The sequence below is a fragment of the Rhinopithecus bieti genome, unplaced genomic scaffold (assembly GCF_001698545.2).
Source record: "Rhinopithecus bieti isolate Rb0 unplaced genomic scaffold, ASM169854v2 scaffold_35865, whole genome shotgun sequence".
In the NCBI taxonomy this organism is placed as follows: domain Eukaryota; kingdom Metazoa; phylum Chordata; class Mammalia; order Primates; family Cercopithecidae; genus Rhinopithecus; species Rhinopithecus bieti.
The window spans coordinates 102,893-114,926 of record NW_016814950.1 but is presented as its reverse complement, the minus strand read 5'-3'; the positions used below and the strand labels follow the sequence as shown (position 1 = coordinate 114,926).

Below are 12,034 nucleotides of genomic sequence, written 5' to 3'. Positions count from 1 at the left end.
GTGGGGCTGGCGTGGGAGAGCGCCCGCGTGGGGCGGGGCTTGGAGTATCTGACCCGAGAGAGGCTGGAACCCACGAATGGGATGCGGTCGAGATGAGGGTCGCCGGCTGCTGGAGCAGAGTTTGGAGAAACTCAAAGACCTTCCCTCCCCGCCGCAGGACATTAAGAGCGGCCGCTCCCCGCTCATCCACGCCGTGGAAAACAACAGCCTTAGCATGGTGCAGCTGCTGCTGCAGGTGCGTACAGCGCCCCCTGAGCCTCACGCCCACCCTGTCCTCTGACCGCAACCCGGCTTTGGCCCCAGCCTCTAGCTCTGGCCCCGCCTTCCAGTTCTGGCTCTTGCTCCTGCTCCGCGTCCAGCTCTGACCCTTCCTTTAAGGCCTAGTTCTCTCAACCCTCGGGCTCCACGCCCCTGGCTATGAACATGTCCCATTCCTCCCCTGCCCCCTCAACGGCCTAGGCCCCGCCCTGCGATGGCCTGGCCGACCCCGCCTTCCAGCTAGGCCCTGTCCACGCATTGTCCTTCCCCCTTCCAGCCCCCCCGACTCCTTGGGGCGCGGGCCTCGGTGTCCAGCTCCGGTTCATTCAGCGCCGCCAGCGCAGTCCCGCTTGGCTCGCCCTTGGCTGTGGCTCCTGCCTTCCTGTGACCCCACCCCATCCGGTGCCGCCCAACGTGCCGGCCACCTACCCAGGCCTCCAGCCTCTGTTCCCTTGCCCGGGTGACCCTCGCGCCCTCCTGACCCGGCCCTCCCGCTCCGCAGCACGGCGCCAACGTGAACGCACAAATGTACTCCGGCAGCTCCGCGCTGCACTCAGCGTCCGGCCGCGGGCTCCTCCCGCTGGTGCGCACACTGGTCCGCAGCGGCGCTGACAGCAGCCTCAAGAACTGCCACAACGACACGCCGCTGATGGTGGCGCGCAGCCGCAGGGTGAGCCGGGGCGGCTGTGGGCATGGCCCTTGCACACGTGTGTCCGCGGGCTGGTGGCAGGAGAGTGTGCCAGAGCGCAGAGGTGTGAGGGTGTCTGTGCCGCTGCGTGGTGGGGAGTGGGTGAGTCTCTGAGAGCGAGGGTGTGAGTTCCAGAAATGAGGAGAGACTGGCACCAAGAAAAGAAGTGCCTTGCCCATCTTTTCCTACTGAGGGATGGAGAGGCCACCATCTGGATCCCGTGAGCTAGGAGGGATAGAAGGAGAGAGGGCTGTGAGGCAGGGGTGGCTCTATGGTGACGCCCATCTTCCTACAGGTCATCGACATCCTGAGGGGGAAGGCCGCCCGGCCTGCTTCCACCTCCCAGCCAGAACCCTCCCCTGACCAGAGCGCCAACACCTCCCCCGAGAGCAGCAGCCGCCTCAGCTCCAATGGTGAGAAACCGCTCCCAACCTCCAGCCCTGGCGCCTCCTCCCTCAGACCCAGGAATCCCAACCCACAGCCCCTCCTCCCTCAGATCCAGGAGTCCAGGCCCCTGGCCTCCTCTCTCAGACACAGGAATCCCAAACCGTACCCCCTCCTTCCTCAGTCCCAAGATTCCAGGCCCCTAGCCTCCTCTCTCAGACCCAGGAGTCCAGACCCCTGGCCCCTCCTCCTTCAGACCGCAGCCCCTCCTCCATCAGACCCCCCCAGTCCCTCTTCTCTCAAACCTCAGCCCCTCCTCCCTCAGACCCAGGAATCCAGATTCCCAGCCCCTCCTCCCTCAGACCCAGGAGTCCACACCCCTGGCCTCTTCTCCCTCAGACCCCAGCCCCTCCTCCTTCAGACCCCCAGCCCCTCTTCCTTCAGACCCAGGAGTCTAGGTCCCCAGTGCCTCTTTCCTCAGACCCAGGACTTAAACCCCTAGCCCCTCGTCCCTCAGACCTCCTGCCCCTCCTTCCTCAGATCCAAGAGTCCAGACCCCCAGCCCCTCCTCCTTCAGACCCCCAGTCCCTCCTCCCTTAGACCCAGATCTCAGGCCCCAGCCCCTGCTCTCTGGGTCTAGCCTCTCACCACCCTCCCCCTCTGTCTCTCTTCCTTCCTCAGGTCTTCTCTCTGCATCACCGTCCTCCTCACCCTCCCAGTCTCCCCCCAAGGACCCCCCTGGGTTCCCCATGGCTCCTCCCAATTTCTTCCTTCCTTCCCCATCTCCACCTGCCTTCCTGCCCTTTGCCGGGGTCCTCCGAGGCCCTGGCCGGCCAGTGCCCTCCTCCCCAGCTCCAGGAGGCAGCTGAGGGGGATGGGGGGGCAGATCTTGGACTCATGAGGAGGGGCCCCCTGCCCTGTGGGGTCAACCCTTCTGGAAACTGTGAAGATCTCACTCTGCCCCCCCCCCATCTTCGGGACCAGGATTTGCACAGAAGCACATGCACCTACCCATACAGCCCCTCTTCTGAGCACAGTTCCCCCATCTCGCTCCCTGCCCAGGACTCTGACCCCAGTATTCTCAGGCACCAGTCCCTGTCCGTAATGTCACCCACATCTTCCATTTCCGTGTCCCCTCCCAGAGCTGGTGGACCCAGGGAACAGCCACTCCCCTCCACACTCTACCAGACAATTGAGGAGGGGAGAGGTGGGCTGTAACGGGCACGGATCACGATGTAAATTATTAAGCATTTTGGTTGGATTTCTTTTGTAATAAACTATTTTTGTACCATATCCCTTGGGTGCATGGGCCTCTTTCATGAGATGGAGCTGGCAGAAGTGTCTTCGTGTGTGTGCACACCCATGCACTGAATCCAGTTGACTCCCAGAGTGATGTTGTGAGTCTCAGACAGACAATCTCCTATGTATCATTCTGGGACTTCTGGTGTGTTTGTGAATGTTGCCATCATTGTCACTGTGCCATTGTTTCTAAGGAGAACATGGTGTGTGATATCTTTTTTTTTTTTTTTCCCAAGACAGAGTCTTGCTCTGTCACCCAAGCTGGAGTGCAGTGGCACGATCTCGGCTCACTGCAACCTCCGCCTCCCGAGTTCAAGCGATTCTCCTGCCTCAGCCTCCTGAGTAGCTGGGATTACAGGCACGTGCCACCACGCCCGGCTAATTTTTGTATTTTTAGTAGAGACGGGGTTTCACCATGTTGGTCAGGCTGGTCTCGAACTCCTGACCTCATGATCCTCCCATGTCGGCCTCCCAAAGTGCTGGGATTACAGACGTGAGCCACCGCACCTGGCCAGTGTGTGATATCTTTCCAGGGCACCCTGTTGGATTCCGTAGTGAGCCCGGGCATATGTGTTTCTGTAGTGTGGGGGTCCCGGTGATAACCCACAGCTGACTTCAGCCCCAGTCGTCTCTGGCTGGCCGAGTGTGTGGTGTTTGGGAGTATTCCTAATATTGAATCTGGGGTGATGCTGTGATTGTTGCGGTGTGACTGCCTCTCATGGCGTGAGGCACTTTTACTCAGTGGTTCCACAGGGCCTCTCTAATGGACCACATCTGTGGTTTTTTGTTGTTTTTTTGTTTTGAGACGGAGTCTCACTCTGTCGCCCAGGCTAGAGTGCAACGGCGTGATCTCGGCTCACTGCAACCTCCACCTCCTGGGTTCAAGAGATTCTCCTGCCCCAGCCCCCTGAGTAACTGGGATTACAGGCACGCACCAGCACGCCTGGCTAATTTTTGTGTTTTTAGTAGAGACGGGGTTTTGCCACATTGGCCAGGCTGGTCTCAAACTCCTGACCTCAGGCGATCCGCCTGCCTTCGCCTCCCAAAGTGCTGGGATTACAGGCCTGAGTCACCATGCCCAGCACACATCTGTACTTTGACTCTGGGGTATGTCTCTGTGTGTCAGTTGGGGTTTGTAATGGTTTCCTGTTGCCACTATAACAAATCACAAATTCAGTGACTTGAAATGATGCTAACTTTTTTTTTTTTTTTGAGACAGAGTCTCACTCTGTCGCCCAGGCTGGAGTGCAGTGGCACAATCTCAGCTCACAACAAACTCCACTTCCCTGGTTCAAGCCATTCTCCTACCTCAGCCTCCCAAGTAGCTGGGACTACAGGCCTGCACCACCACACCCGGTTAGTTTTTTGTATTTTTAGTGGACACAGGATTTCGACAGGTTGGCCAGGCTGATCTGGAACTCCTGACCTCAGGTGATCCACCCACCTCAGCCTCCCAAAGTGCTGGGATTACAAAAGGTGTGAGCCACCGTGACAGTCAAAGAATGCTAATTTATTCTCTTACAGTTCTGGGCATAAGAAGTCCAAAATCGAGGCCAAGCATGGAGGTTCACACCTGTAATCCCAGCACTTTGGGAGACTGAGGCAGGAGAATCCCTTGAGACCAGGAGTTTGAGACCAGCCTGGGCAATATAGTGAGACCCTGTCTGTAAAAAAAAAAAAAAAAAAAATAGCCAGGCAAGGTGGCAGGCACCTGTAGTCCCACCTACTCAGAAGACTGAGGTGGGAGGATAGCTTGAGTCTGTGAGTTCGAGGCTGCAGTGAGCTATGATCGCACCACTGACTCCAGCCTGGGCAACAGAGTGAGGCCCTGTCTCAAAAAATAAATAAATTAAAGAACCATGGTGTTAGCATCTGCTTCTTGTGGTGAAGGCTTCAGGCTGCTTCTACTCATGGCAGAAGGCCAAGGGAACCACACGTGTGCAGGGATCACGTGGCAGGAGAGAGAGAGAGAGAGAGAAAAGCGCCAGGCTCCTTTTAACATACATCTCTCATGGGCGTTAATGGGGAGAACTCATTCACCTTCCAGGGAGGGCATTAATCTGTTCATGAGGGATCTGCCCCTGTGACCCAAACACACCTCACATTAGGCCCACCTCCAATCTTGGGAATCAAAGTTTTTTGTTTTATTTTTTTGAGACGGAGTCTCGCTCTGTCGCCCAGGCTGGAGTGCAGAGGCCTAATCTCGGCTCACTGCAGCCTTTGCCTCCAAGGTTCAAGCAATTATCCAGCCTCAGCCTCCCGAGTAGCTGGAATTACAAGCATGCACCACCATGCCCAATTAATTTTTGTATTTTTAGTGGAGACGAGGTTTCACCATGTTGACCAGGCTGGTCTCGAACTCCTGACCTCAAATGATCTGCCCGCCTCAGCCTCCCAAAGTGCTGGGATTACAGGTGTGAGCCACTGCGCCTGGTCCAAATTTCTTCATTTTTTTTTTTGATACAGAGTCTCACTCTATCACTCAGGCTGGGGTGCAGCAGGAGATCCTAGCTCACTGCAACCTCTACCTGGGCTCCAGTGAGGGGATCAGATTTCAACATGAGGTTTCGAAGGAAAAAATATTCAAACCACAGCATGGAGGTGTTTTCTGTTTGTTTTTTGTGGGGGTTTTTTGTTTGCTTGTTTGTTTAATCTGTGGGGGTTCTCTGGGTCGTCAGGTGAATTGCTGATAGTGAACATTTAATCACCATCACTCTGTAATGCAGTTGCATCTATGGGGCCAACTGCCTTAACAACTTCCTGGATGTCATTGCTGGGGTCCGTGAATGGCTGTGTGTGTGCACACAAACACTCGTGCACACGCACTTCTGGATGGCCTGTGTGAGCACTGACTGGGTGACTTGTGTGTGCCTGGCCCTCCTGACCGGGACATCCATGCGTCTTTCTGTTTGCAACCGTGTTTCAGTATTTCTGACTCAGACCCTGGGCTCCGGTATCTCTGAAGCTGCCAGACTTGAAGGGTACGTGAACATCCTTTGCTGGCCAGGCACAATGGCTCACACCTGTAATCCCAGCACTTTGGGGAAGGCAAGGTGGGAGGATCACTTGAGGCCAGGAGTTCAAGACCAGCCCAGGCAACATAGCAACACCCTGGCTCAAAGGGAAGGGGAGGGGAGGAAAGAGAGAGTGGAAGAAAGGAAGGAAGGAAGGGAGGAGGGAGGGAGGGAAGGAAGGAAGGAGGGAAGGAGGGAAGGAAGGAAGGCAGGAAGGAGAGAGAGAGAGAAAGAAACAGTCTTTCTGTTTCCTGGTCACCATAGTGAGACGCTGTCTCTACAAAAGATGAAAAAATGTATTGGCTGAGCATGGTGGTGTGTGCCTGCAGTCCCAGCTACTTAGAAGGCTGAGGTTCAAGCATCACTTGAGCCCAGCGTGTCAAGCCTGCAGTGAACTACGATCACACCACTGCATTCCAGCCTGATGCCAGAGGGAGATCCTGTCTCTCTTTTTTGTTTTGTTTTGTTGTTACCAAGTCTCACTCTGTTGCACAGGCTGGAGGAGTGCAGTGGTGCAATCTCGGCTCACCACAACCTCTGTCTCCCAGGTTCAAGCGAGTCTCCTGCCTCAGCCTCCCAAGTAGCTGGAATTACAGGCATGCACCATCACGCCCAGTTAATTTTTTTGTATTTTTAGTAGAGACAGGGTTTCACTATGTTGATCAGACTGGTCTCAAACTCCCGACCCCAGGTGATTCGCCCACCTCGGCCCCTCAAAGTGCAGGGATTACAGGCGTGAGCCACCGCACCCAGCCAATATTTATGTTTAATCCTTAGAGCAACTTGCAGGTTTGCTCCAAGGTTTAAACATGAATATCAGTCAAGCTAATTGTGCTCCCCTCCTCGTATGCAGTGGCCGAAAACAGCAGTGCCCTCGGTAGTATACACAGCCTGCTGCATGTAGGGGTGGCCTTAAGGGACCTTGGAGATAGCCCTTTCCAATGTATGTTCATGTTTCCGACTTTGACCTCACCCCAGTCTAGACTCCAGACAGGTATGCAAGGCGCCTTTGGAAAGCCCCAGGGTGTGGTGACCAGGGTTCACATTGGCTAAGGCATCACGTCCATCTGCACCAAGCTGCAGAACATGGAACATGTGATCGAGGCCCTACCCAGGGCCAAGTTCAAGTTCCCTGGCCACCAGAAGATCCGCATCTCAAGGAGGTGGGACTTTACCAAGTTTGGTGCAGATCAATTTGAAGACACGGTGGCTGAAAAGCAGCTCATCTCGGATGGCTGTGGCATCAGGTACACCCCCAATCATGGGCCCCTGGAATAGTGGCGAGCCCTGCTTACTCACACCCACCAATAAATCCTGCTTCCTGTCCAAACTGATAAAAAAAAAAAAAAATGAACGGGGCACAGTGGCTCATGCCTATAATCCTAGCACTTGGGGAGCTGGAGGTGGGCAGATCGATTGAGCCCAGGAGTTCAAGACTAGCGTGGGCAATATGGTGAAACCCTGTCTCTCCAGAAAAAAAAAAAAAAAAAGATCAAAGGAAAACAAAATTAGCCGGAGTGGTGGTGCACGCCTGTAGTCCCACCCACTCAGGAGGCTGAGGTGGGAGGATCACTTGAGCCCAAGAGGTCAAGGCCACAGTGAACCAAGATTGAGCCACTGCATTCCAGCCTGGGTGACAGAGAGAGAGACTCTGTCTCAAAAAAAAAAGGGGGGGGAATAAATTATGTGCAGTACTTATTATAGGCCATGGCGCTGAGTAAAAGCTTCATAAATGGGAATTGCTGTTGCCATCATCCAAGAATTTTTGATAGTTTTGATGTCAGAGGAAAAAAAGTAGAGATGATGAGACCTATTATTTGTCCTGGTGGAAAAATGGAACAATGAGGTCATAGTCTAAATGTGTGTTTTAGCTACATTTTTTTTTTTTTGAGACGGAGTCTCGCTCTGTCGCCCGGGCTGGAGTGCAGTGGCCAGATCTCAGCTCACTGCAAGCTCCGCCTCCCGGGTTTACGCCATTCTCCTGCCTCAGCCTCCCGAGTAGCTGGGACTACAGGCGCCTGCCACCTCGCCCGGCTAGTTTTTGTATTTTTAGTAGAGACGGGGTTTCACCGTGTTAGCCAGGATGGTCTCGATCTCCTGACCTCGTGATCCGCCCGTCTCGGCCTCCCAAAGTGCTGGGATTACAGGCTTGAGCCACCGCGCCCGGCCTTTAGCTACATTTTTTATTCCACAGTTGTAACCAAATTAAAGAATATAGCTGGGCATGGTGGCACACACCTGTAGTCATAGCTACTCGGGAGGCTGTGGCATGAGGATCACTTGAACCCAAGGGTTTTAGACCAGCCTGGGCAACATAGTGAGACCCCATCTCTTAAAAGACTGAAGTGGCTCACATCTGTAATTCCAGCACTTGTGGAGGCCAAGGCAGGAGAACTGATTGAGCCCAGGAGTTTGAGATCAGCCTGGGCAACATAGCAAGAGCCTGTCTCTACAAAAAAAAAAATTTATATTAGGTGCCTGTGGTCCTAGCTATTCAAAGGTTGAGGCAGGGCACAGTGGCTCACGCCTGTAATCCCAGCAGTTTGAGAGGCCGAGGAGGGTGGATCACAAGGTCAGGAGATCGAGACCATCCTGGCTAACAGGATGAAACCCCAACTCTACTAAAAATACAAAAGCAAAATTAGCTGGGCGTAGTGGCGGGCGCCTGTAGTCCCAGCTACTCGGGAGGCTGAGGCGGGAGAAGGGGGTGAACCCGGGAGGCGGAGCTTGCAGTCAGCCGAGATCACGCCACTGCACTCCAACCTGGGCAACACAGCGAGACTCCATCTCAAAAAAAAAAGAGGAGCTTAAAGCTGCAATGAGCTATGATTGCACCACTGCACTCCAGCCTAGACAACAGAGACAGACCCTATCTTTAAAAAACATATAAAATAAAGGGCTTGACTAACATGGCCAAAGCCTGGGTAACATGGCAAAACCCTATCTCTAAAAAAAAAAAAAAAAAAAAAAAAAAAAAACACACACATACAAAAATTAACCAGGCATGGGAGCGTGCATCTATAGTCCCAGCTACTCAGGAAGCTGAGGTGGGAGGACCACTTGACACTGAGCGATCAGGGTTACAGTGACCTATAATTGCACCACTATGCTCCAGCCTGGGTGACAGAGTGAGACCCTGTCTTAAAAAATATAATAAATAAAAGAAGAAATATAGTAGCTTTTTTATTTTTATTTTTTCTTTATTTTATTTTACTTTATTTTTTTTGAGACAGAGTCTTGCTCTATCACCCAGGCTGGAGTTCAGTGGCACAATCTCAGTTCACTGCAACCTCTGCCTCCCAGGTTCAAGTCATTCTCCTGCCTGAGCCTCCCGAGGAGCTGGGATTACAAGTGCGCGCCACCACGCCAGGCTAATTTTTGTATTTTTAGTAGTGATGGGGTTTCGCCATATTGGTCAGGCTAGTCTTGAACTCCCGACCTCAGGTGATCCAACCACCTTGGCCTCCCAAAGTGCTGGGATTACAGGAATGAGCCACCATGTCCAGCCTATAGTCGCTTAAATAAGATGAGTGTCTATTTTTCTCTCATGTAAACCCAGTGAAAACCTGCATCTAGAATAGTAGCCAAGGATGTCAGAAATCGAGGCTCCTTCTACCTGCTTGTTCTGCTGCCCTTATCTCACACTTCCATTGTGTGGTCCAAAATGGCTGCTCCAGCTCCTACCATCACATCCACAGTCCAACCATTGGGAAGAAGAAACAAAAGCCTATTGTATGCCCCTACCCTTTAAAGCTACATCCCAGAAGTCATACACATCATACACATCACATCCTATTTGGCCAGAATTCAGTCACATGACCACACCTATCACAACAGAGGCTGGGAAATATGGTTTTATCTGGGCGGCATGTACCCAGCCAAAACTCAGGGGTTCTGTTACAAAAGGAAGAGGAGAGAATGGTTATTGAGGGACCACACGTGTATCTGTCACAACCAGGGCTCTGCCACCAAATGACTAAATGACTCAAGGTGAAGTGACTTCACCACACTGAGCCTCAGTTTCCTCGCCTGTCAAACGGGAGTCCCCTCCACCCCTCGGGGTTGATGGGCTATTGGGCATTTAATGAGAGCGTGGGTGTCAGGCACTTGGCACAGGACCTGCCCCATCAGCAGCCTGGACTGTGTTGGAAGTCCTCTTGTGCTTGTGGGTCTAGGCTGTGGGTGATGTGGCTTTTTGTGTATGAGAAACTGTCCCTGGGCCTGAGAGCTGAACCCAGCACTGAACTTTGTAAGTAACTTCTCTAAAACAAGGGATCTGGCCTGTGTACACACGGAAATCCCCTCTCAGCCTCCTAGACCTTGGGACTGGGCATGTGTCCTTCCACACTCTTCCCCTTCCGCTGGAGAAAGGCAGACTCCAAAGATGGGGGAAGGCTCCTGCTTGGGGCCTCCGGCCTCCCAGCCTTCACAGAAAAGCACTCATAGCCTGGCCAACATGGTGAAACCCCGTCTGTACTAAAAATACAAAAATGTGCTGGATATGGTGGTACACATCTGTAGTCCCAGCTACTAGGGAGGCTGAAGTGGGAGGATTGCTTGAACCCAGGAGGCGGAGGTTGCAGTGAGCCAAGATCGTGCCACTGCACTTCAGCCTGAGTGACAGAAAAAAAAAAAAAAAAAATTTAAGCACTCACCCCTCAACTTCCAAAGTTCCTCATGGGTGACAGTCCTAGCATTCCGGGGACAGCTCTAACGCCAGAAGTCATACCTTCAATGTATCTCTCAGGGCCCCAGTCACTTGTTCTCACATCGAGTAAACCCAGGAAGGCAGAGGACATCTCTCCTAGATGTGTGCATGAAATCTGCCAAATTCTAAATGCCTGTGACATTCCAAAAAATGACTTTAAGAGCATTGGCCGGGCGCAGTGGCTCACACCTGTAATCCCAACCCCTTGGGAGGCTGAGGTGGGAGGACAGATTGAGCCCTGGAGTTCAAGACCATCCTGGACAACATAGGTAGACCCCGGCTCTAACCCCAAACATGGTGGCACGTGCCTGCAGTCCCAGATACTCAGAAGGCTGAGGTGGGAGGATTGCTTGAGCCCAGGAGCTCGAGGCTGCAGTGAGCTGTGACCATGCCACTGCACTCCAGCCTGAGTGACAGCGTGAGAGTTTGCCTCACACACCACACACACACACACACACACACAGTCAGGGCATCGTGGCTCACACCTGTAATCCCAGCACTTTGGAAGGCCAAGGTGGGTGGATTGGCCAGGAAACATCACACAAACCCAAATCAAGGAGAACTTCTCCAAAAGAACTAGCCTATAATCTTAAAAAATGTCAATTCCATGAAAAACAAAGAAAGGCTAAGGAACTGTGCCAGACTGAAGGAAATTGAAGAGATGAAAACTTTTTGCTATGACAGTTTGGGGATAGTTGGCAATTTGCATACAGGCTGCACTGTTAGATATTAGTGTCACTGAGAAATGGACACTGCTCCTCTGTACTTTGGTGGTGTAAGAGAATGTCCTTACACTTGGAAATACAACTGAAGCATTTAGAGGCAAAGGGACATAATGTCTGAAACTATTCATGCAACTTCTCTATAATTTTAAAATGATTCCAAAAGAAAAGCAAATGATTTCAAAGTAAAAGTCATGGTTTAAGAATCTGTGGGTCTGACCGGGCGTGGAGGCTCTCGCCTGTAATCCCAGCACTTCGGGAGGCCGAGGCAGGCAGATCACTTGAGGTCAGGAGTTCGAGACCAGCCTGGCCAACATGGTGAAACCCCGTTTCTACTGAAAATACAAAAAATTAGCCGGGTGTGGTGAGATGAGCCTGTAATCCCAGCTACTTGGGAGCGTGAGGCACGAGAACCGATTGAACCCGGGAGACGGAGGTTGCAGTGAGCAGTTGGCGCCACTGCACTCCAGCCTGGGCGACAGAGCGGAATTCCGTCTCAAAAAAAAAAAGAGAGAGAGAAAGAAAAAAAGAAAGAAAAGTCTATGGTTTAAGGTTCTATGTTTCCGAGGATCTCTAAGTCTGTGCATGCATTTGTGGTCAGAGTCTGGGGAGTTGGGGGCGTAAATGAGCTGCTTTAGACACTGCTTTGAGGGTGTGACCCGGACTTTAGGGTGTGGTTAAGGTCTAGGGGTGGGGCTAGGGCCTTGGGGGTGTGACCACAGTCCAAGAGGCGAGGCCAGGGCCTCAAAGGTGTGGCCATAGTTTGAGGCGTGGCCGAGAAACTCCGTTCCCAAGGGAGGCGGTAAGCCTGTGCTCAGAGCGCCCTCTTGTGGCTATACTCAGGCCTCCACTTTTTATTTAATAGCTTTATTTCGTTTTATTTTTTTCAACTTTCATTTTATTTTATTTTATTTTTTTATTTTTATTTTTTTTTTATTTTTTTTTTTTGAGACGGAGTCTC

At 52.5% G+C, this 12,034-nt stretch overlaps 1 protein-coding gene across 1 annotated transcript in view; it reads left to right on the top strand.

Moving 5' to 3' along the window:
• BCL3 (BCL3 transcription coactivator) overlaps positions 1–2,623 on the top strand; it is an 11,755-nt gene extending 9,132 nt beyond the window's left edge. Inside the window, exons 4-7 of the mRNA XM_017852760.1 lie at positions 59–235; positions 761–928; positions 1,242–1,359; positions 2,012–2,623. Of these exons, the coding sequence (XP_017708249.1) occupies positions 59–235; positions 761–928; positions 1,242–1,359; positions 2,012–2,199 (651 nt within the window). The 3' untranslated portion in view covers positions 2,200–2,623. The remainder of the gene's footprint in view (positions 1–58; positions 236–760; positions 929–1,241; positions 1,360–2,011) is intronic.
• Positions 2,624–12,034: the final 9,411 nt, after the last annotated feature.